At 42.3% G+C, this 21,647-nt stretch overlaps 2 protein-coding genes across 4 annotated transcripts in view; one reads left to right on the top strand and one right to left on the bottom strand.

Annotated features, from left to right (window-relative positions):
* The window catches only part of LOC143218487 (uncharacterized), a 44,825-nt gene extending 37,165 nt beyond the window's left edge, over positions 1 to 7,660 (top strand). The window contains exons 3-5 of one of the 3 annotated variants that reach the window (XR_013011085.1): positions 2,349 to 4,504; positions 4,572 to 4,740; positions 5,072 to 7,660. Coding sequence is in view for 2 of the 3 variants with exons in the window: in XM_076443688.1 (XP_076299803.1) it covers positions 4,387 to 4,740; positions 5,072 to 5,224 (507 nt within the window). In the remaining variant the exon portion in view is untranslated. Of the gene's footprint in view, positions 1 to 2,348 lie in introns of all 3 variants that reach the window. The other 2 variants (XM_076443689.1, XM_076443688.1) reach the window with 2 other exon arrangements.
* The window catches only part of LOC143218485 (uncharacterized), a 190,764-nt gene that overhangs the window by 12,624 nt on the left and 156,493 nt on the right, over positions 1 to 21,647 (bottom strand). Inside the window, exon 5 of the mRNA XM_076443685.1 lies at positions 7,636 to 7,882. Within this exon, the coding sequence (XP_076299800.1) occupies positions 7,636 to 7,882 (247 nt within the window). The remainder of the gene's footprint in view (positions 1 to 7,635; positions 7,883 to 21,647) is intronic.

The raw sequence follows: 21,647 nt of genomic DNA, 5'->3' as shown, positions 1-21,647 counted from the left end.
TCTTGGGAGAAAGGTACTAATTTTGAGTCCGGTAAAGTAAAGTTTACCCAACTTTCTTTTCAGCACACATCGGCAATGTTCGCGTATCACATATTTCGTAGATAATTATAATCGACGGTACATAAGGAAGTTTCTAGTATCAATTGCAGACTACGTCGTCCGATTTTGAACCGGTTGTAGGAAGTATTTCTTCGTAAAATGCATCTCGAAGCGTTAAAACGCAGCGAACTTATTTTCACACCTGATACTCATTTACCAGGTTCGGTTTTCAATTTTCAAGAATCGCGTGATTACTCGACCGGCAAAGTAAAAGGATCGTGCGAAGAAGGTTGATCGGCGTTGAACAGAGAGAGAGGGGGGGGGGGATCTCGAAGGCGGTTTTGTAAAAAGATATAACAGAGACGAGCCGGTAGATTGATACATCGAAAAATAGTGTGGCTCTCAACTAATTCGAAACCCGTCGCGCCCGTGCTCCTTCGTTTTGGTCCCTTTCCCATCAGACCCGTGGCACCAACGTTCCAGGAATTCGTTCGGTTTCCGCGCCCGTGGTAATTTCATTTCGTTCACACCAAGTCTTTCGCAGCCTGCTGCCGGGCTCCGTTGATTCGTACATATTACTCCCTGGCCCGTGGTCGACAGAATTGTTTTTACGAAATTGACTTTTCCCTCGGCTGAACGAACAGAGAACGCAGGAAGGAAAATCTATTGGCGTTCCGTTTAATGGTGTCCCTTGCGAGAGACTTTCCGCCCCTACTGGGAAATTTTATTACGCTTTAGTCTTCCCGCCGCGTCTTAGTCTTATTACCCGGCGAGATGAAGGAAAAACAGGGATTTGCGGGAATGGCTTTTGAATCATCTATGGAACCTATTCAAATATTGTCACACGGAACGATCGAGCCGCCGCGCCGAATAATATCGAGAATCAAAGAACGAATTTTGTGTCTGTCGAAGCTTCTCTCAATGGTTCTCTACTCTTACTCGTCGAATTATTCACTTTTCTCTCGTGTTGTTTTTTAGTGATTTATACAGGATGATCGGTAACTGGTAGTACTACCGAAAAGTGGGCGACTCAAACATAGATTTTTATCGAATTGAGTTTGATGGAAATGTAATTGTTAATGTATGCAATTATTTTTCGAAGGAAATATCTGCAGAATGCGAAAACAGTCTATTGATATTACCTCGAAACTTATCCGTACCTAACAAACGCGTTTCATTACAGTGTTCCCGCGATTGATGTGACTTTCGGGTATGCGGATGATGTGACTTTTTTATCCCCACCACTAGGGGCTTCTCTCTAGTTGCTTAATAACCATAGCAGTTGTGAAGAAGCTGCGTAAAACAATCAAATAAAAAAAGGGGGTTCCCCCTTGAGCGGTCGATCGCGCTACAAAGAAATTAAGTTCTTCTCACAACAATCGCGGGAACGCTGTACTTTCGAGTAACGTTAAGAGTCTACAATTCCCATATTTCGGCGAATTCGATGTGGACAAATATAGAGCTTACTGTAACGTACATTTACATTGTGAGAGACGGCAGCGTATTTTTAATCACAGACGAAAATTAAGCACTGTAATTAGGAATCAAGTATCCTCACTCGTTACTGTGAAAGATAGATTGCTGTAAAAATGGTCTAGGATATATTCTCGGAGGTATAGTTAACCGTAGGTATTAATTATTCATGGGTACTCTTCCAAATTTATACCGTCAGATTGCTCTCGCGTGTGAAATATTTGCTTTAAAGACTTGTAATTAATCTTGCACAATTTCTGACTACAAAAGCGAAACTTTTTGAGTAAGTATGCAGATGAATTACCTAAAACATAGTAAATAATGAGAAGCAGCATACGTATAAGTGTTTTCATTATACATTCGACAATTGTGCTGTACCAAAAGAAAGCATAGAAATTCTCTTTTATATTGCAATCTTAAATGAAACTATTAGACGATGTTATTAAGGGTGACTTGTTAGTTCATAATGAAAATTGCTGTTGCTATTGAAGGTTCCACTAAAAAGTGTTTCACCATGTACCATAGATTCTTCAAAATTATGCAATAATCACCGGTCGGTAATGTATTAAAAATAGCAAAAATTGTAAAAAAATTCTTATAAATCACTTATAAAGAGAAAAGGTTTGCTGCGAGGTTTCTATCGTGCAACAAGCCTAACGAACACTTTGAGCTGTTCGATAAAATCAGGGGGCGCGGCCGATAAGAACGAGGAAGAATTACTGGCAAGGCTGCACGCATTTGTATACAGTTCTGTCGATGCGAAGAACATTAACGATTTATCGCGGAACTCTGCCGGCCGATAGAAACAGATTCGAACGTTTCGTTTCCTCTTTTAGTTGGTCGTTACACACGTGGGATCAGTGTCCAGGGAATCCGGAAGAGATTCGCGCAGCCAGAGGGAACGAAGGCCTGCTGCCGGGGTTGGAGGCACGCGAGAAAGAGAGAAAATAAGACGATGGGAATAGGGGGAAGATGGGTTTTAAAAGGGTCAAGAGAGAAACCGGGTTAGACGAGGAGTTGAAAATTTTCAACGAGAACGAATCTTACGTACCCCTTCATTCTATCGGGAAAGAACGAGCGGAACAGGAAGAGGATTCCACTGTTGCTTGTGTCGCTTGTCGGTGCAACTTCAGCGACCGCGCACGATTTTTCGCGGGATCGCCGACTAGGCGAAACTCGAAGGGATGAGACAAATCTTGATCGCATGCTCGATCGAACGGTCAAATTCTCCGAGGATGACTTTATTTATTTTAATCATTGAAAATGTCAATATACGATTTCTCCTCTATTAAAATCATTAAGGGAAGAAATAATATTCGATTGGATATCTACTTCTTGAAATCGAACCAGACAATTTTTATTTTGCATAAAGATCCGCAGTCCAGTGATAATACGCACAAGTTTTACTAAATGTTTGAATGAATTGTTAAAACACACTGGAGTGTAAGTTAATCGAAGATAAAACTCGATATATTTTCTGAGATACAGTCACATTGGCAAATAACGAACGACATTAGATCATCGATGATCTAGATTATTGTAGAATTGCTTGACTGCAATTGTCTCTTTCAACAATTATAATATAATATTACACACGAGGCAACGTGATAAAAAGGAATTGTTTAATTTGGCGACACGCGGTGTATTCTATCGTTAGACGTTTTTTTCCGAGTTCGTTGTTTCACGCGGGATCGTACCTCCATTAAAATGTTCTCCGTGCTAGCGCACAAGTAGTTCCAGATTTTCAGTATTACACCAGAGACAGAATACCGTGGTATTCTGCTATCATTGACCCACATTTGTACTTTCCCTTCGTATCACGTGAGATATCTCGGTTTACCACTGCATAGTTGATTGCCTATCCCAAATAACTCTGGTTCACCGCGGCATAGCTGATTGTCTATCCCGAAACAACACAATTGAATACCAGTCAATGGATTAAAGCTGCACATGCAAAATACTGTCCCATAATTTCCAAATATTCGAAAAATTTACTCTCCCGTTGAATCATCAATTTCGATTAGAGTTTCGAACACTGAAAATTTATTCGATGCATTCTCCATCAACGATCCTCGTTTCTTTTTCCATTTTTGCAAATCGATCGATTGGAGGATGACACTAAAATTTTCTCTGTTGTAGACTTTATATCTTCGAGCTTTCATTTATTTATATTGTTAAATGTGGGGAAGGTATTGTCACAGAAAAATTATAAACTCTGAATATCTGAACATCTGAATATCTGAACAGCGACAATTAAAGTGATTCATTTCCAATCCTTCCTAAAAATTGCAAGAGCACATTAGATACCACTTTTATCGCAATGCGTGCATAAGAGTATTAATTTATTGAATAATTTTGCGGAAATGTATCATTGACATTTCTATTACATATATGTCTATTACATGTATGTATATGGAGTACAACCCTACAGGAAACTTTATGTTTATAATGAAACTGCGGATTTTCATGGAAAACAAAAAATTGTCCGATTTAATTGCAAGATAAATGGGCTACATAGATATTTGTTTCACCTCTCAATCGTTTGAATGGTTTGGGAATAACACAATTGTATTTTTGTATTTGATTTGCACATTTTCACCATAAATGTATAAAATCTGCAGTCTAGTTAGAATGAATGATTTTAATTAACCACAAAGATATATATATATATAGTGGTGATTACGTATTTAGCAGACAGCAGGCCAAGAGCGTTGCCAAACAATGATCGATAATGGAGGAAATTGCACCCATTATGCAAAATCGTACTTGTCATTAGAAATATATTAACATTTCCAGTGATATCGCCAGTACGCTTTTCCAGGACCAGACACTATAAATAGAGCACGCTCGTACGAGCTGCTACTAGCACGCCTAATGTATCCGAAACGTCATCCGAACGTAGCTGAAGTTAGCATCCACCATATCGAGCATATACGCAAACGTATATCTGATCAATTGAACAGATTTAGTGCTTCTGATAGGCTTGGCAGAGGTATGATCCCTGTCGGTATCAAGCGTCCGGAATGTCTAAACACATGTTTGGGTCTCGATGTTTCTAGGACAATGGAGCTCGGGGAGTGCGGGACGCAAGCAGTTCACATGGCTTATTTGAAGTGTGGATTGCCATTTGCCAGAGGTATACGTCTCCGGGAAAAGCAAAGGCGGCGCCGGAATTTCACGCAGACGTCAATTTTGTCTCCTGAGGAAAGGACAACCTTGAATTTCAGGGTCAAATTTTTTTTTAATTGTGTTCAGGAAAAAACCACGATTTTTATTACCTTGTTTTGGTCTTTCCCTATATTCGTCAGTTGCCACTTAATTTCCTAATTTTGAACGCCTGTCTCTCGGTGCCTATTTGGTCAAAAAAAAACAGATTGACCAGTGAAATTTGAAGGAAATTTAATGCTCTTTCTCTCCAATAATGGAAAACAAAAGTTCATAGGACCCATACTTTTTGAGTAATAGGCGAAAAACCAAAACAAGGTAATAAAAATCGTGGTTTTTTCCGACACCCCTAAATGACGTGTCAAAATTTCATTAAGTTCGGAATACTTTCCAGGTAGACGCCTTTTTTCTCGACCTGCCGACTGGACTACCACCCCAATTGCCCGCGGGGTCGCCCACTCTATTTTCGTCTTCTATTTCTCGACTTGATTCACGTCAAACATCGCTTAAACGAAGTATAAACACGTCAAAGTGCCCATCCATCTAGCGGGCGGACAAGTTAGCGCCTCGATATTCCACTGACTAGAAGCTTCCAAGTGAATTCGAATGCGAAACAATACCGAACTAATACACGAAAGGAAAACGATAAGATCGAACGGTGAAAAGACATATCTCGGTTTAATGGAAATACGATTTTCCGCAACAGAGACGGAATCGTTCGATATAAACAAACAATGGGATCGATGCAATTTCCTTAACAAAGGGTTAACGAGTCACATTGTATCGCCAGCTAGTTACAGAGCGGCAACGCGCGGCGAGTCGCAAGAAAGAACCGTAAAATTTCGTCGAGTTTTTATCGACGGACCACATCGCGTGATTAAATTGAATTCTGGCGCGTGAAAGTGGAATATGATGGATGGCGTTCAACGGACAGCACCGACCCTCGTTTTAAAACGCGAGGAATTCACTATCCTCTTATGAGGAAATAATTTCACACTCCTCATATATTAATATTCGCGACATTAGAATTGAACCGCGTTATTACACATTCATGCGAATGCTTGAGCGGGCAGACATTTCGAAGAAATTCCTATATTGCAAGCGATTCAAATGACAGGGATTCTTCAACTTTCAGTCACAGAGTATGGTATACATATATACCATTGATTTTTCCGAAATTTGCCTGCACAGTTGGATTCCTTATTAAAACGCCAATAGACGCGAACATTTTCACGAAATCACAGCCATCCATTTAGTAGAACCGTGACTGAAACGTACGTTCGTTAGCGTGATTTCTCCGACGATTCTTGCTCGACTGATCCATTCAGATCCCAATCAAATTGAGTTTGCTTAAGAGGATTTCATAATTAAAATTACATTACTTATATCATACCTATATGTGCGTATTATATTGTATCTATGGACAGTATTGTCACCATAAACGCATAAGGAGACAATAGAGACTTGAAATTTTAAACATAGCTCAGAAATGGATGATAATGCAACACCTTAAAAAAAATTTTAGAAAAGCCTATGCGTTTAGGAGATATAAACTATTAAAAATTTAACCGTTACACCTCCCCGCGCGACGCTCGGTAGTACTCACTCGATTCCCACTCTGACTCATCCCCACTCCACTGACCCGCTTCGCACAATGGCTGATAATTTGGTTCTTAAAGCCTCGATATTTGATAAAACTTAAATTTTGGCCAGGAGAACAGGTTTCCAGCCCACTATGCGACGTATTTAGCTGGCTGGCCAGCGCGGCGCGGGGCGGGGCGGCGGTGTCGCGCTATACACAATAATTCTGTGGGTATAAATTCGAAAAATCGTTCTGTGTTTTGTTCGGACATGGTGGTCCGCGCACCTGCCTCTCGACGAGCCTGCTTGCGGCCAGTTGGTGTACGCTGCGGGTAATAGTTGCACGCTCGGACTACCTAGCCGGGAATTAGCCGGTCGGTCGCACAGGCTAATAAATTTCGAGAGTTAGGGTCCACCCACTCGAATTCGGAAAGGAAGCCTCCGGTGCACGCTGCGCTCGCTTCCTGCACGCGACGTCGACGAGATTTAATTGACCGGCCACGGGTAGAGCCTCGGCCCCTATTACCTTCCGTCAGCCACCCTCTTCCCCCCCCCCACGATCCCCTATTAACCCCTCGTCGCACCCCCACCTACCACCAACCCAGCCCTCTCCGCTAGCCCCGTTAACCATTCCCATCCATTCTTTCCATCCCCCATGCGATATCGTTCCCCTCGTTCCCATGTATATGTATATACCGGCCGGAATTCCTGTCGCGGCTCGCTTGACATCTTATGACGACGCATGGCTGCCTCGTCGTGATACGGGGCGGCGTGGTTTAGTTTTCGACGTGAGCCGGAAGCAACCACCTAGGTACGTGTCGTGTAATTAATAACACCAGAGATAATCCATGCACCCGTCCGCGTCCGGGGAAATTACTGGATTTCGGGAAGAATCTCCGGATCGTCGAATATTCTCTCGATAACTCGGGCACACCTCGGGCCCGACCCGAGGCGTCCGCGTTTTTCTGTCCGATACGGATGTTGTACTTCAAATTCACCCTTTCTTTCTTTTTATTCTTTTAGGCTGCACTTGACACTTTACCGGACTTCAAAATTTGTGCCTTTCACCTACGAAGTATGATGTATTTTGCTATGTAATCCAGTAGATTTGTACCCGACGCGGATGCTGATCGAAGTTTCGATCCTGTACGATCAATAGTTTAAGAGATATGGTCGTTTGATGTTGAGCATTTTTGACATTTCACCTGTGAAGAAACGGTGAATGTGCTCAACTTTAAGCGACCATATCTTCTCAACTATTGATCCTAGAGGTTCGAAATTGTACTGGATTATTGTACATACCAAATACATCATAATTCGTAGGAGAAAGGCAGAAATTTTGATTCCCGTAAAGGAGCAACAAAAAATGATGGTTACCTCTTTCCGGCACTGGTTCGCGTAGTCCGGGTCCAAGCTGCACCTCGCTCACTGCCGAGTATATGCCGGGAATCTGAGCGCTGCATCGCAGGTTCAACTGGCCGTTCGAGAAATGGAACTGTTGAAGGTTCACCGTGATCTCGATCCACTGAAGATTCTCCTGGTGATCGACGTGGGCCGCGCTATCGTTGTGATCCCACTTCTGCGGCGGATACTGCTGCGGCTGATGTTTTGTGTTGGAATCCACCTATAGGAAATCAAGCGTGAATTCATCGAGAAATTTCAGATGGTTGGGCGGGGCGGTGCGAGACGGGGGTGAGACGAGAATTCAGTCGCGTGAGAGCTGAGTGCACGAATGGTTGGAGAAACGTTTCCACGAAAAAGAGAGCGAGAGAGAGAGAGCGAGAGAGAGAGAGAGAGAGAGATAAAGATTGAGAGAGAAAGGGAGAGGCCGTGGAGCTGAGGAAATGTAAATCTGCTTTTAACGAAATCCGTTCATCTGGAATCGGGAACCGAACCCTTCGCCTCGCTCGTTCTACTTCATCCCTTTTCTATCGTCCTTCCCTACCGCATGCTGGCACCCTCCGTTAAGCACAAAGACGACTCCTTCCAGTTCGATGAAAAGTCGAAAGACCACCATTTCCGGTGCCGTGTTCTTCCGATTAACGTTTTCCCTTTTTTCCCCCTCTCTCCCACCTGTCTCTCTTTCGATCCTTTCTCTTTTTGTGCTTGCGCTCACGAAAAAGGCGCCGCCCGAGCTAAACCAGTAGTATTCACTGGAATGCTCGAGTTCCGAGTTCCTTAATGGATCATTATCGTTCTAAGAACCGGTGATGGCGTCGAAAGTAAGTTATTCGGTTGAACAGGCCACGGCGAGCTGAATCGCAAGTAGATCGGCTAAGATTTACTTAAAACTTTCCAACGAGGAAAAATACTAACGACTTTCCCGATACTCGCGCCCCGCGCGCACCACTGTTCCCGCAGTTTTTTCACGTTTGCTAGAGCCCCCCCGGCCACCTAGATACGATTACCCTGCTTATAAATTATTTAGTGTGCGTACGGGAGCGCCGGTGTGTCGGCGCGACCGTGTATTGAAAGGTAAAACAAGCTTAACCGCCTGTGTAATTTGTGGCTGAATAGACGGACGGACACATGTCGCTGGGAAAGACCCGAACAAGTGTACCTCTGACAATGTCATCAATGGTCGATGTATCAATACACAATGTAATTTTAATATTAATCCTGTAGCATGATCGATCGATCGGTCAAATCATCGGTTTTGTACTGGATGTCTCCAGGGATCATAACTGTTATAACAAAAAAAAATATATAAAAAAACTTTTTGAAAACCACGCTTATATTAATATACGCGAAAAAGGAGAAAATAATTTTTTTAGACATTAGCGACAATAAATAAAAGCGTGGAGCGCTAAACTATATTTGACGCAATCTTCGTGGGCGTTCCACGCTTTTATTTATTGTCGCTAATGTCTGAAAAAAATTATTTTCTCCTTTTTAGTGCATATTAATATACGCGTGGTTTTGAAAAAGTTTTTTCTATTTTCTACTTTTTAGTCTTCACATATCTTGTAATCGATTTTAATTACCACTTCAACCTGTACATTCAACCATCTCTTGTAAAAGGAAAAATATTGTGTCATGGCGATTGCAAATCGAAGTTTCCATTCTGTAGGATCATTAAGGAGCTATTGCAGTGTCTTTGACAGGTAAGGGCGCCGCCATATTGGTTTGTAGTGACGACCGCGAGCCGCTCCTTGTCGCCCTCCACCCCGACCTGATCCTAACCAACTCAGTAAGTAAACTGAGGTCCTACGATGCGAAGTGGGCCAGTGGAGTGGGGATGAGTCGGAGTGGGAACACGTAGTGGAGTTAAATTTTTAATAGTTTATATCTCCTAAACGCATAGTTTTTTTTAAAAAATTGTTTTTTAATATTGCATTGTCACCCAGTTCTGAGCTATGTTTAAAGTTTCAAGTCTCTAGCTCATCGGGAGGTGGTTTAAAATTCGATTACAAGATTTGAATAAAATCATAGAATGACAAGTGTTTCATCGACTAAAATCGTATTGGTTACAAATAAGGATCATAAGTAACAGAACATTTTTTTGTCATTTTTGGTCCCTGGATGTGTCACCTGATTTTGACATTCGCTTTGCGCGACTGTTGTGATAATCACATATGTAGGAAAAATGTTTTTTGTGATTTTTTATGGCTTTAATGGTAGTCAAGGGTGAGGGTGGGGGCTGTATTATGATATTTTATGTTCCCTTATGAAATCTAAACGCGGTTTTACAATTGACAATAAAGACAATAAAGTACATATTAAGAACATAGCAGAGAGTTAGATTGCATTACAGTTTAATCAACAGGAAAATCGGATTCTTATTTATTAGATGAGCACCCAGTGAAACGATTGTTAGTTCAAAGAGATCCTCTCGTTTATGAATTGTTTAAAGTGATTTTTCCTACAAAGAGGAAATGCTGTTTCATACATCGTATGTATATTGTACAATATTATCCGTATTTATAGATGGTGCAGTTAATTATATAAAATGCTAGAGCTGCCCTTTGCATTTACAAAGATTCGCTTTGACAAAGAACGGTGCGTTTTCCAGGATGCTTAATTCCATTACGGTATCATTGTTTTTACCGCTTCGTGTTTTACCTTGGGAAGATATATAAAATTGTTTTCATCTCGCTCCGGAAACGCTCGGTACTTTTGTGGAAGGTTTTGTATGCAGATAGTTTTGTGTAGAAATTTTTTCAACGACTGAAAAACGGTTTTAAAGTCCAGCGAGAAATTCTTTTGTGCGAATGTTCAGTTTCGACTGTTTTGGAGAAGAATATAGCGAAACGCGTCGTTCGGTTGTAAATCGTTTACGATTTACAATATGCTTAAGGAAATGGTGCTATTAAAATGTATATACCAACATGGAGAAAAAACTTGAATTTATACATTCGAATCGGGGACTATTGTGTAACGGAAGGTCTACAAGTACTGGAAAAAGTTTTAATAGAAAAGACGGCCGTGTATCATGAAATTAGATCTAGGGAGTTCTGATGTCATTGGTATAATTGAAAGAAGCCACTCCGTCGAAGCCCCTGAAAAGAATATCGATGTTTGTTGGGAAGAAATCTTATACTCAAAGTAAACGTGACCCCTGTCGCATTTCATTTTATTCATTGTGCTGCATCGAATTACTGTGACAACACAACGATCCATCTGCAATGAGTATGTATTAAACAATGTTCGACTTGAAGAATTTCTAACGCAATGGAACGCAATATAAATGATTATGTATTTGGTACGTAATCCAGTAGATTTGTACCCGTGGCGGCTATAGAACGAAGTTTCGATCCTGTAGGATCAATAGTTGAGGAGATATGGTCGCTTAAAGTTGAGCATTTTCGACAGCGCCCTTATCTGTCAAAAATGCTCAACTTTAAGCGACCATATCTCCTCAACTATTGATCCTACAGGATCGAAACTTTGATCTATAGCCGCCCCGGGTACAAATCTACTGGATTACACACCAAACGCATTATAATCTATAGGAGAAAGGCACAAATTTTCAGCCCGGAATTGAGTCCGTACGCGGAATACAAATTCTCCGCATCTGTTGCAAAAGACAGGAGACACTTGAGAATATTATTTTCGACAAGCAGTACATTTTTACGTGATACATCGACTTGGAAAATATTTGTTTCGCATAAAAATCCGCAGTCTACAAATCGTACACACATTGTTCGAACGAGATTACAGTAACCTCTCCAATTCTGACGAAGCGAGTGTACACGAAATTCGTTTTCCTCTGAAAAAAACTCGGCCGAAATGCATGTCCATCGAGTACACCCGTATATTTCCCGCATTAAACAATTTGTCAAATCCGTGAGAGTCGGAACAAACATGCGCGCGTGCGCGCGGACACGTCGAAAGGGCTGGGGCGCATAGATTTTCACGGTTGAAAAATTATGCTGTTCTTCCCACAGTTAAGAGCGCCTAAGAAAAAAAGAATAGCTATCGAATGATTAATGGTCTCGTAGATCCGATGCCTATCTCCCTTCCGGGGGTGGGAGAGCTGTGCTTAGTCGATAAATAAATTTCGCTCCTCGAGCTGCCGTTTTTTGGAATGTAATCCGATGGGGTGAAAACGAAGATGATTGCGATCGCTCACGGGGCGAATTCTTTATCGTACATCGATCGTTCGCTATCGGAAGTGTGAATAATACAAGAAGCAGTATTTCTATTGATTCTGTGTCACTGTTTTATCGAACTGCTTTTAGCGGAAATAAATTAGTCGAAGGGATTTGTAGAGAATGTAGAGTGTATACGTATTTTTGAAAGAAACGATTCCGTTCGGTAATACGGAAACGATGAAAGTTTAACGGGCCACCGTGTAGGTCGGTGCACGAAGTCATAGCTCGCGGAGCTATAGGTATGTTTACGTACGTACACACTATTGCACTTTGTCGTGTTACGTCGTATACTGCATCGTTCGCCGACAATCGCCGTCCCAGGACGAGGAATGCGCGAGGCTGGTGTCGTCCTTGTCGCTATCTGGTAATCCCGCCGCTGGTTTTCAACGACCTCCCCCATGCCTTTGAGCTTCTCATCGCCTCTCTCACGTTTCGGCCGCCTTCAACGAGTACGGGGAAGCACCTCTGCGAAACCCCGTTGCCGTCGCGCGTCCTCCCCCGCCTCACCCTCCCACTCCGCCGACGGAACGCGTTTTCTCGGTTTTCTCTAATTGAACGGTGCGCCGAGGATTTAACCTCTCGCGACGCGACGTGCCTTGTTTGCCCCCTCAAGCCCGCACACAGCCGCCTGTGTGCTCAAATTTGTGCTCCCGACCAAGTCGGTCTCATGATCCTCGCTGCTACCACCTACGCTCCCACGAAAATTAACGGCGCGAAGTAGCGACGGCTTCGACCACCGAAAACGAATTCGCTCACGGGCTGGATTTTCGGGTGGCAGCTACTGCATACATCTGGTCTAGAAATTCTATCGGGGCTTCTTGCTGTTTCTCTGTTTGTACAGTCGCTCGGAAAACCCTGCGTGTCCCCTTCTAAATTCAGCCACTTTATATATGCATACATATAGTCGCCATCAAATTATTTTCTACGAAAATTAAACCACTTCCAATTAAGCATGCTGGGATCAACTGACCGTGTCGTTGGATTACAATGCAATATTAAGAAATCTGTGCGTCTAGGAGAAAAGAATATTTAATTATTAACCGTCACACCTCGCCGCGCGACGCTCGGTAGTACGTGATCGCGTTCAGCGATCCCCACTCCGCGCGCCAGCGCTCCCTACTCCACTACGCGTTCCCAATCCGACTCATCCCCGCTCCACAGACCCACTTCGCATCGTAGGAGCTCACAAGGGAAGGAGCCCAAGTGTCCCACTTCGATTTTGATAATTTTTTGCGAGATGATGGTATATGGATCCCTTAATTATGTATTCGAAATATTAGGTGTAGTTACCCACTACTTTTAAAGATATAAACAATTAAAGTTTCATACCTTGTTGTTACATTAGCCGTGTAAGCAGATTTACAAGTATGAAACTTTAATTGTTTATATCTTTAAAAGTAGTGGGTAACTACACCTAATATTTTGCATACATAACTAGGGATTCATATACCATTGTCTCACAAAAAATTATCAAAATCGAAGTCGGACATTCGGGGTCTTTCCCTTGTCAGCATGTATTTTCCTGGTTCTCCCAAAAATTTAATATAAATTTACATAAAATCGTGACATTAGAGACTATAAAAATAAATGCAGGGAGTGCTGAATAATATCGAAGTAATCTTCGTGGGCGCTCCACGCTTTTATTTTTATAGTCACCAATGTCATGATTTTATTTAAATTTATATTAAATTTTTGGGAGAACCGGGAAAAAAGTTATTTTCTCCTTTTCAGCGCGTTGTAATATAAGCGTGGTTTTTAAAAAGGTTTTTTTATTTCTTACAGGTTCACTTTTAAGAAAGTTACTTCGTATAAAATGGCGTTCAACTGTACAGAGACTTTTTTTAGTGACTGTATCTCCGTTATTTTGTGCAATTAACGAAAACTTTAGCCGTGTACTGGTCAGCTGGTTTACGATGTACCCTAATTTCCGGTTTTACGTGTCAACCCTCCGTGGATGGGAATTTTTTATAGTACATATTAAAAATATCTCTCTTAGAAAATTAGACCGTACAGTTACCTCGGAAATTAAGTTGAAGATCATATAGTTTGCGGAAAAACGCGACGACTCTTGTATCATATGCAATAACTTGTATAAAAATAGCTTGACGAAAGAACGAAGATTATACGAACAGTTATCTGTATGTATTTTTGATTTCGCTTAACATTTTTATAGATCATCCCGAAGTGGAAATGAAAGTTGCACCACTCCTGAAAATACCACTGCAGCGATGAGGTAATATTTCTCTCAGAACGTCTCATGTTTCGACTTCTCGGGAGCAGCGTTAATATCAATAATTAATCGAGATGTATTTTAGCCGCGTCGGCAAATTGTGTTGTTTAGTTCAGCGCAGGAATACGATTACCTAGCACGGCATTGTCTTCAGTGTTGCAATACGGTGTGCGGGAAACCCAAAACTACATCTCGGAGGACTAATTTCTGGTGTTCGAATAAACAGTCCCTAACATCTACCCGTGGCGATATAATATTAATATCGGGAGTACAAATAGGTCCTCGCCGTCTTTTAAAAATGCGTTTAAAAAATGTTTCGATGATTGGGTTATTCGTTGGCATAAGTAAATTATTTCGAAAGGGGTCTACTTTGAAGGCGATACAATAAATTTGGATGAATAATACATATTTCGTGTTTCATTGACCAATTCCCGGTACTTTTTCGACAGAATGTATACTTGGACGGTTCCGTCCTCTTCTCGCAGATCTACATATAATTCTTCTGCCGATATTACGCAACACCGCAATCTGTTTAATTCGTGAAGTTTGCGAAACAAAAGTCAATACGCAACGTTAACCGTTGCAAAGTATCAACTTTGTGTTTCCCCGCGATTCGGACTAGTTTCCGTGGAACCGGGGAGAACGCCGAGAACAGTTGTAAACTCACTGTGTACCCCCAAATATCAGTTTTACAGTTCGCGATGTAAAATTCATCGAAATTATTACATCCCGTTTGAGCGAATTCGGCGAGATCTCACGCTGAAAATGTGGAACTCGCCCGAATAACGTCTGTGAACGATTTTACGTGGAATTGCAAGATTAAGTAGTACCAAACGAATCAAATAAACTGATTCGAAAAAGCTACGGTCAAGTTTATTTCACATGGACGACCAGCTGTAAAGGCATTGTTCATCATGGAATCCCCTAAGCGGAGAAGTATTGCGTTTTAAATCGTGTTATATGTAGTTTCATACAGAACTGCCAAACGAAAAGAAATGAAACGCGCATTTAATAATGCATGCGTTAAAGTGGATTACGCAGCAGCAAGCCAGAAATTTCAAACCTGTGTTGCAGATTCACTTTGTTGTTTGTAAACTGGTTTGTAAACTGCAACTCCCCGCGCGTCTGCTGCTCGAATTAAACGTTTTTAAAAGTGGTTCGGGCAGTATTTGTTTTAAATCGAGTTTCGAATGCGTTTAATGCTGGACGTGCATTTTTAAAAGTTAAAAATTTACCTTATTTTTTATTTCTGCTCGATCAGAAACATTTATAGAAAGGGCCTAGCAGACTAAGATTGGTCCAGCGCCCCAACCACAATTTTTATTGATATTGTGCGGAAAACAATGGTTTCAGGTTGAAAGATAACCCCCTAAAATTTTAAGTCGCTAACCCTTCGTATAAGGATGATATCAGGGTAAATACCCTTAATTGTATCATTTTTTTTCTGGGTTGTTAATTAAGATATTCAGATAAAAAAAGAACGAAAATACTCGAACTTACCTCCTTCATGTCATACATTTTTCTCATCATCGTGATCAAATTATTGAGGGTAGAAAAAAATTATTATACATTACACCATTATAATGACGTAATTTTATTTGTTTTTCAATATTTAACTATGTTCCATCAATCCGACCGTCTTGAAACTTTTTTATACGTTAGATAAGCAACAGAACATTGTTCTTGAATATTTCGGAAGTGGTCACTCGAAGGGTTGCTTGCAATTCTCACCCCTAAAAAATTAAATGATTCTTTTCTACCCTTAATAATTTGATCACGATGGTGAAAAAATGTATGATATGAAGGAGGTAAGTTCGAGTATTTTCGTGTTTTTTTTTTCATCTGAATATCTTAATTAACAACCGAGAAAAAAAATGATACAGTTAAGGGTATTTAAGCGACTTAAAATTTTAGGGTCTTTCAACCTAAAACCATTGTTTTCCACATAATATCAATAAAAATTGTGGGTGGGGCCTGCTGGACCAATCGTATAGTCTGCTAGTTCGAATATCGTTGTTCAATTTCGTATATAAAATCGTATGAAACTACTTTTGATACGTCACGAAGAACCGGATGCGTATAGATTATGTGCCAGCGAAGAATGCCGAGGAAATATTTCTATTATCAATTTTCCTCGTGGGAAGAAACAATAGCAGAGTTTTCGGCCGCCCAGTATGTATGTACGCGCCGCATTGTGCTGGCTTACACCTGGAAATGTACTGCAGTCGTGCTATGCATTGCACTTAAGGGCGTAGCCATGCGAAACCCCTGCAATGGCAGTTTGTCCCAGGAATTTATGCGCGTGGCTGTTGGCTGCGAAAACGGGATACTTTTGACCGTTACTTCGCGCGCTAACGTCAAGCCTTTTCGGCACCTTTGAAGTGTTTTCGGCGGTTTTCCCGGGGTTTCCTGGCAAACCGCAGCTATGAAATGCAGCCCCTGTGCCATGCCGTCGCACCGACACGACATTCACGCGATATTGTTCTAACGTTATTTGACGGATTATTGCCCAACAATTGTTCCGCCACGACACTGCCTCCGTTGCACAGCGGGGCTTCCACTTTTCACCGTCCGACGCACGAAACGGAAATTTATCTTGCGTTAAACAACACCGCTATCGACACTTGTTTTTTCTTCTCTTTCTTATGTGTCCCCCGAAACGATATCAATGATATTGTCAATATTGACAGAGGCCCATATTCATGGAAATATTGATCGTATATCGTGTTGAAGCGTCCCACAGTGGTCTAGAAGTCAGAAACACTGATATAGATCGTCAATGCCCTGAATTTAGTGTGACTGAGTACTGTGAGGAGCACGAGAGAAAACTAGCGGCCAGGGAAGGGGTTAAGAAGATTGCCTTTGCGTTCTGGACAGTACATATATTATTGTATTGGTGTACTTTTCACACCAGCGCGGGTAGTAAAAGGTTAAAGCGAATATCGACATTATTATTGATCGTTTAGGGGACACATTAGGAACAAATGACGGATTATACGGTATACAGTGTGTCCTGGGAACTCGGCAAAGCTCGTTTCCGTTTCTTTTCTACACGCCACTAGAGACCAGCGATAACAGCCTGATTAATCTTTTCCTCCAAATCAATCAGTGAATTGCCCGCGGGATGCAGTTACCTCCCACCGTTCGTCAGAATTTCGGAATTTCTTGGACAGATCGTAAACTTGCGTCTTCTTGTAACGAAACCGATCTTCCGACGCGAAGCGATTCGAGTATTGCCGCTCTTCGGTTGTATTCTCGGTTCATGGCTGACATTTGCCCGTTTGTTCGCTGATTGGTGGCTTACATAGCGAGTTAGCTTATCGACAATTGCGTATTTGCGGGACTGCTCGGAGAAATTCCGCATTAATCTGTAGAAATCCTGTAGAAATCGGCCTTAAATTGTATCGACCGTGCGCCGCGCGGCAAAACAAGGAACGGCGCAATACGGGGAGGGGGGGCATCTCGAGCGGTTACCGGTTTTACCCTTTCCCTTTTCCAACAGCTCCTCTCATCCATGATTTTCTAGCCTTGTCGAGATTCAGCAGGTATTTAAGGGCGCTTACGCCCGTTGAAAGAACCGGTACGGCGCGCGGCGGATACCTCTAGCTAGGTGGTATCGAGTGAGCATGGACCGGGGCCAGGAAAAAAGCCAGAGATTGTCTAGAAGGCGGCCGTGGCAACGGGGAGAGGAAACGAAACCGGGGTCTGTACGAGAAGAAAGAAACTGAAAGCCGATGCTCGAACACCGAATCGATCTTATAAGATTCCTCCGGTTCGCCCCTTTACAGGGTTAACCAGCTGCTCGGAGCAGTGGATCGACCGACGTGTCCGGACTTTACTTTGCTCGTGGATGGCCGGGCCTCGAAATTCGTGCACCTCTGCAATTTGTCCGACGATTTCGGCAGCGAAGTCTCAATTAGAGCGACTTAAATACTCGGACCGAGCCAGCTACGCGACTGCTCCGACCGAGATCGGATAAAGGAGCCGGTCCGAGACCTCTATTTCGATCCTTTCTCGCGCACAGCCTCCTTTAGAAATCAGTCTATCACGTTTTCGGTTGCGTTAGAATTGCCTCCAGTTTTGATCCCACAGGTTGGAATTTTCCTCTTTTCTCAATGATACTCATGGATTCCTTAAATATGTTTTAAAGAATTTGCCGGAGAATTTTCGCAAAGTTGCCAAGCAAGAAGTAGTTTTAATGAAACATTTTGTGACACTGCACATCGAAGTACAAGCACCTATTGCTTGTTATATATATACATGTATGTATGTACGTATGTTCGTATATAAATCGGTAAGCCATGCGTGCGTGATTCAATAAAACTTCGATGATCATATATATATATTTGGGGCAAACTGTTAATGGAATAAAATTCATTCTCATTAAATGTCTTCGAATGAAATGCGACGCGTAATCGCGTATTCGGCGCGCAAGGGGAAACCTGAAATCGGTGACTGTACAAATTAAACGATTTATTACCGTGCAGCAGGATAAATTTATTTAATCAGTAACGAAGCTTCAGTTTGCAAAATTTCCGCTACTTTCAAAGCATTCGATATGTCAATACAATACCGAATTTACATAAGCTATTTACAATTTACAATTTTATTTATTAAGTAAGAGTATCTCTCTCACAATGGTGTACATATTGTGTTAACCCATATGACTTTGTACGAAGTCGTAATGTGGTGGAAATTTTTCTTTCGATTGTTAATCAAGTTTACGAACAAAAACATGTACGCGATATTACCGTTTCAAATAGGATGCAATCGACGCTCGTCGAAAAAATCTGCTCGGAGGATGATCCGTCCAAATGGACAGCGGAGTTAAACGGAGAAAACATTTTCGGAACGAAGAGAATCAAACAGAAATTGCCGTGGGTATCGGCGGAGGGATGATCGTTTGTCTGGAGACAGCGAGAAACGCTTCAAAGAGACTCGGGCCACAGCCTTTTGCCAAGAATCAAAGTTACAGCGGCCGGCCGTCAAATCGATCAGATGGAATTCACGTTTGCTCTTTCGAAGAGAGAAAGAATTAGTGTGTGTGTGTGTGTGAGAGAGAGAGAGAGAGAGGGAGAAGAGAAGATAGGACAGCGAATGCCTCTGAAGAGAGTAGCTTCGAAAGGCAGTTCACCAGCTGATCGTTTCGCCGTCCTTTTTCGATCGGTGCGCGCGGCCATTCATGAAAAGTTTTATCTCTGCTCCGGTGGCACGTTATTCGCCGGGGACCGTTCATCGATAATCTATAAACCCGATCTGATCTCGGCCGTTTGCACGGAGAGTGACGCGTCTACATATGGTCGCGCACGCGAATACAATAAATCATGGCGAATATGACCTCGAAACGCGGCCGGAACGCCGTTCGAAACAGGTTGAACGTCCAGCGCGAACTGTTCGGCAGTTTCTCTCTCGAGCGAGAGCGTCGCGTGTGTCCCTTGTGCCTCTGATCGATGACTCCGCAACGACAACCGTTGTTGCTTCACGGGTTACGGCGGGACCCGTGACACTCCCGACAATTAAGAACGCCTCTCGTAAAGCTACCGGGTCCCGCTGCTCCCTTTTTACCTCGTCGTCGCCCCCCCCCTTCCCCCTCGAACCCGACTTTATTGTCGCGAAACGGCCGGACTGACCTCCCCTTTCGAAATTAAACTTTGAAGCATTGTCTTCGGTCGCGCTTCCGCGATACATACTACCCGCTGTTTGTTGCGTCGACCAGTGATGGGATTGTTGGCGCTTTTCGCACGCATGCGCGAGTTTCGTCAGGGCCGTGTCTACGTCTACGTCCGAAAGTGGGGAACTACTGGGGGGAAAGTAGTGGGAGACTATATGGCGGGAAATTAGCAGGGCGACCAAGGTACCCGATCTTCGTACTTGACCGAGGCTAGAGGTCGTCGCGCGTGCGCGTGAAAAGCGCCAGCAATCCCATCACTGGCGTCGACCGGCGCGTTGCGTTGTACATATGCACACGGTGTAACAATATTCAGGGTCATGGTTTGTTTCGTGCCAGATGGTGTTTGTACTCCAACGGATCGGTGCAGATTTGTGAAAAGAAAAATTGCCGCAAAATTGACATCGACCTTGAAATTCAAGGCCGAACCTTTTTATGCTTGTAACGCATTCTACTCGTCGAAGGAACCGTAGTCGAAATAAATTTCTCTCATTGATACACACAGTGACTATCACTAATAGTCGGACACTCTTAAAAACACCGTAACTTCTCAACTATTAGACTATGCGATTTGAACTTCTTTGGAGAGCTAGAGCAATTAGTTTACTACAGGATGTGAAAAGAAATTTTTTCAAAAATTGCATTTCACCGGAATTGCAGAGGAAACACTGAATGTTGCATTTTACAACTTTTCTATGCGGGCCTATATATTGAAATTTTGAGAAATATGTTTTGTAGATCTGTGTGGGTCGTGTGCATTGTGAAAGTTTCATCGAGATCGGTTGATGCGAGGACGTAGCTTTAGATTTGTCTGTCTAACTTGGTGGGGGAGGGAGTGTATTGCGCCTAGAACGTACGACCATTGCATTCTTGACATCCTATGCATCCGTGAAAATTCACGTTTTACGCATCGCATTTGCACAACGTCGCTGAAACGAGTATGGTAAATGGGCTGGATGGTGATGCAGCGTGTGCTGTGAAGAACCAAAAGGCCGTTCGTCGAAATTCATTTTGTGAAAAGTACGAAAATGATAAAACGGTTTATCTCTTCTTTCATATTTTACTACTTTATCATTTAATATCGTATCTCTTTTTGAATCACAATCGAAACTGTTGAGAACCAGCAGGGAATATTATGAAAAAAAAAAAAATGTGAACAACTTTTCCAGAAATGAATACGAAATCGTGAGAACGTCCGAATAACATTTTCTCGAACTCGATGCAATTTCTATATGCTATTTTCCCGCTGTATCGTGTGAACAGTCCACTTATCATTTATTTATTATTGCTTATCCTTCAACCAAGTCGGATAAATTGATTTTTATTGTGGTATAGTCGAGCGGTTTAAATTCAATGAAGATACGAAAGATTGATTAATTTTGTCTTTCCAGTTTTGCTTTGATTAATTGAATTTCTTTTACTGGAAGACTTTTAGAGGTTACGATCTGGCAGTGAACGTGTTCTTAGAGCGAAAACGTAATTGGGATGATAGAGATCCGAAAGTCGCGCAGCAAGGCCAAGATGCGGACTGTGCTTGGATTCTTTTTAGCACGGTCCCTCGTAAATGCGTTGCGCCTGACGCTAGTCAATTTTCGCGGCGGTGTGTGTCCGTGTGCGCGAATTAGAGGTTGCTTCGGTGAATCGAGTGGCGTCTTCGCAAATCGTATACGGGAATCGCTAGTAACCACAAGTTAAATCCCTCCCACCGGCGAAGGCACTATCCTTCGAGTCTTTGAACTTCGTAAGTAAGAGCATTCGGTATTGGTTTCGGCGTCGAGAACTTCGTCATCGAATAAGTAATCAACGTGACCCAGATAATACGGTTCTATTGTGGATTCATTGTAAGTTCGCGGCACGATCGAGAATTAACTGCTTTCGAACGAAATCTAATCAACTT

This window comes from Lasioglossum baleicum, chromosome 19 (assembly GCF_051020765.1).
Source record: "Lasioglossum baleicum chromosome 19, iyLasBale1, whole genome shotgun sequence".
Taxonomy (NCBI): Eukaryota; Metazoa; Arthropoda; class Insecta; order Hymenoptera; family Halictidae; genus Lasioglossum; species Lasioglossum baleicum.
Note: the sequence above shows the minus strand (reverse complement) of the source record. Positions and strands in the feature narration are given on the sequence as shown.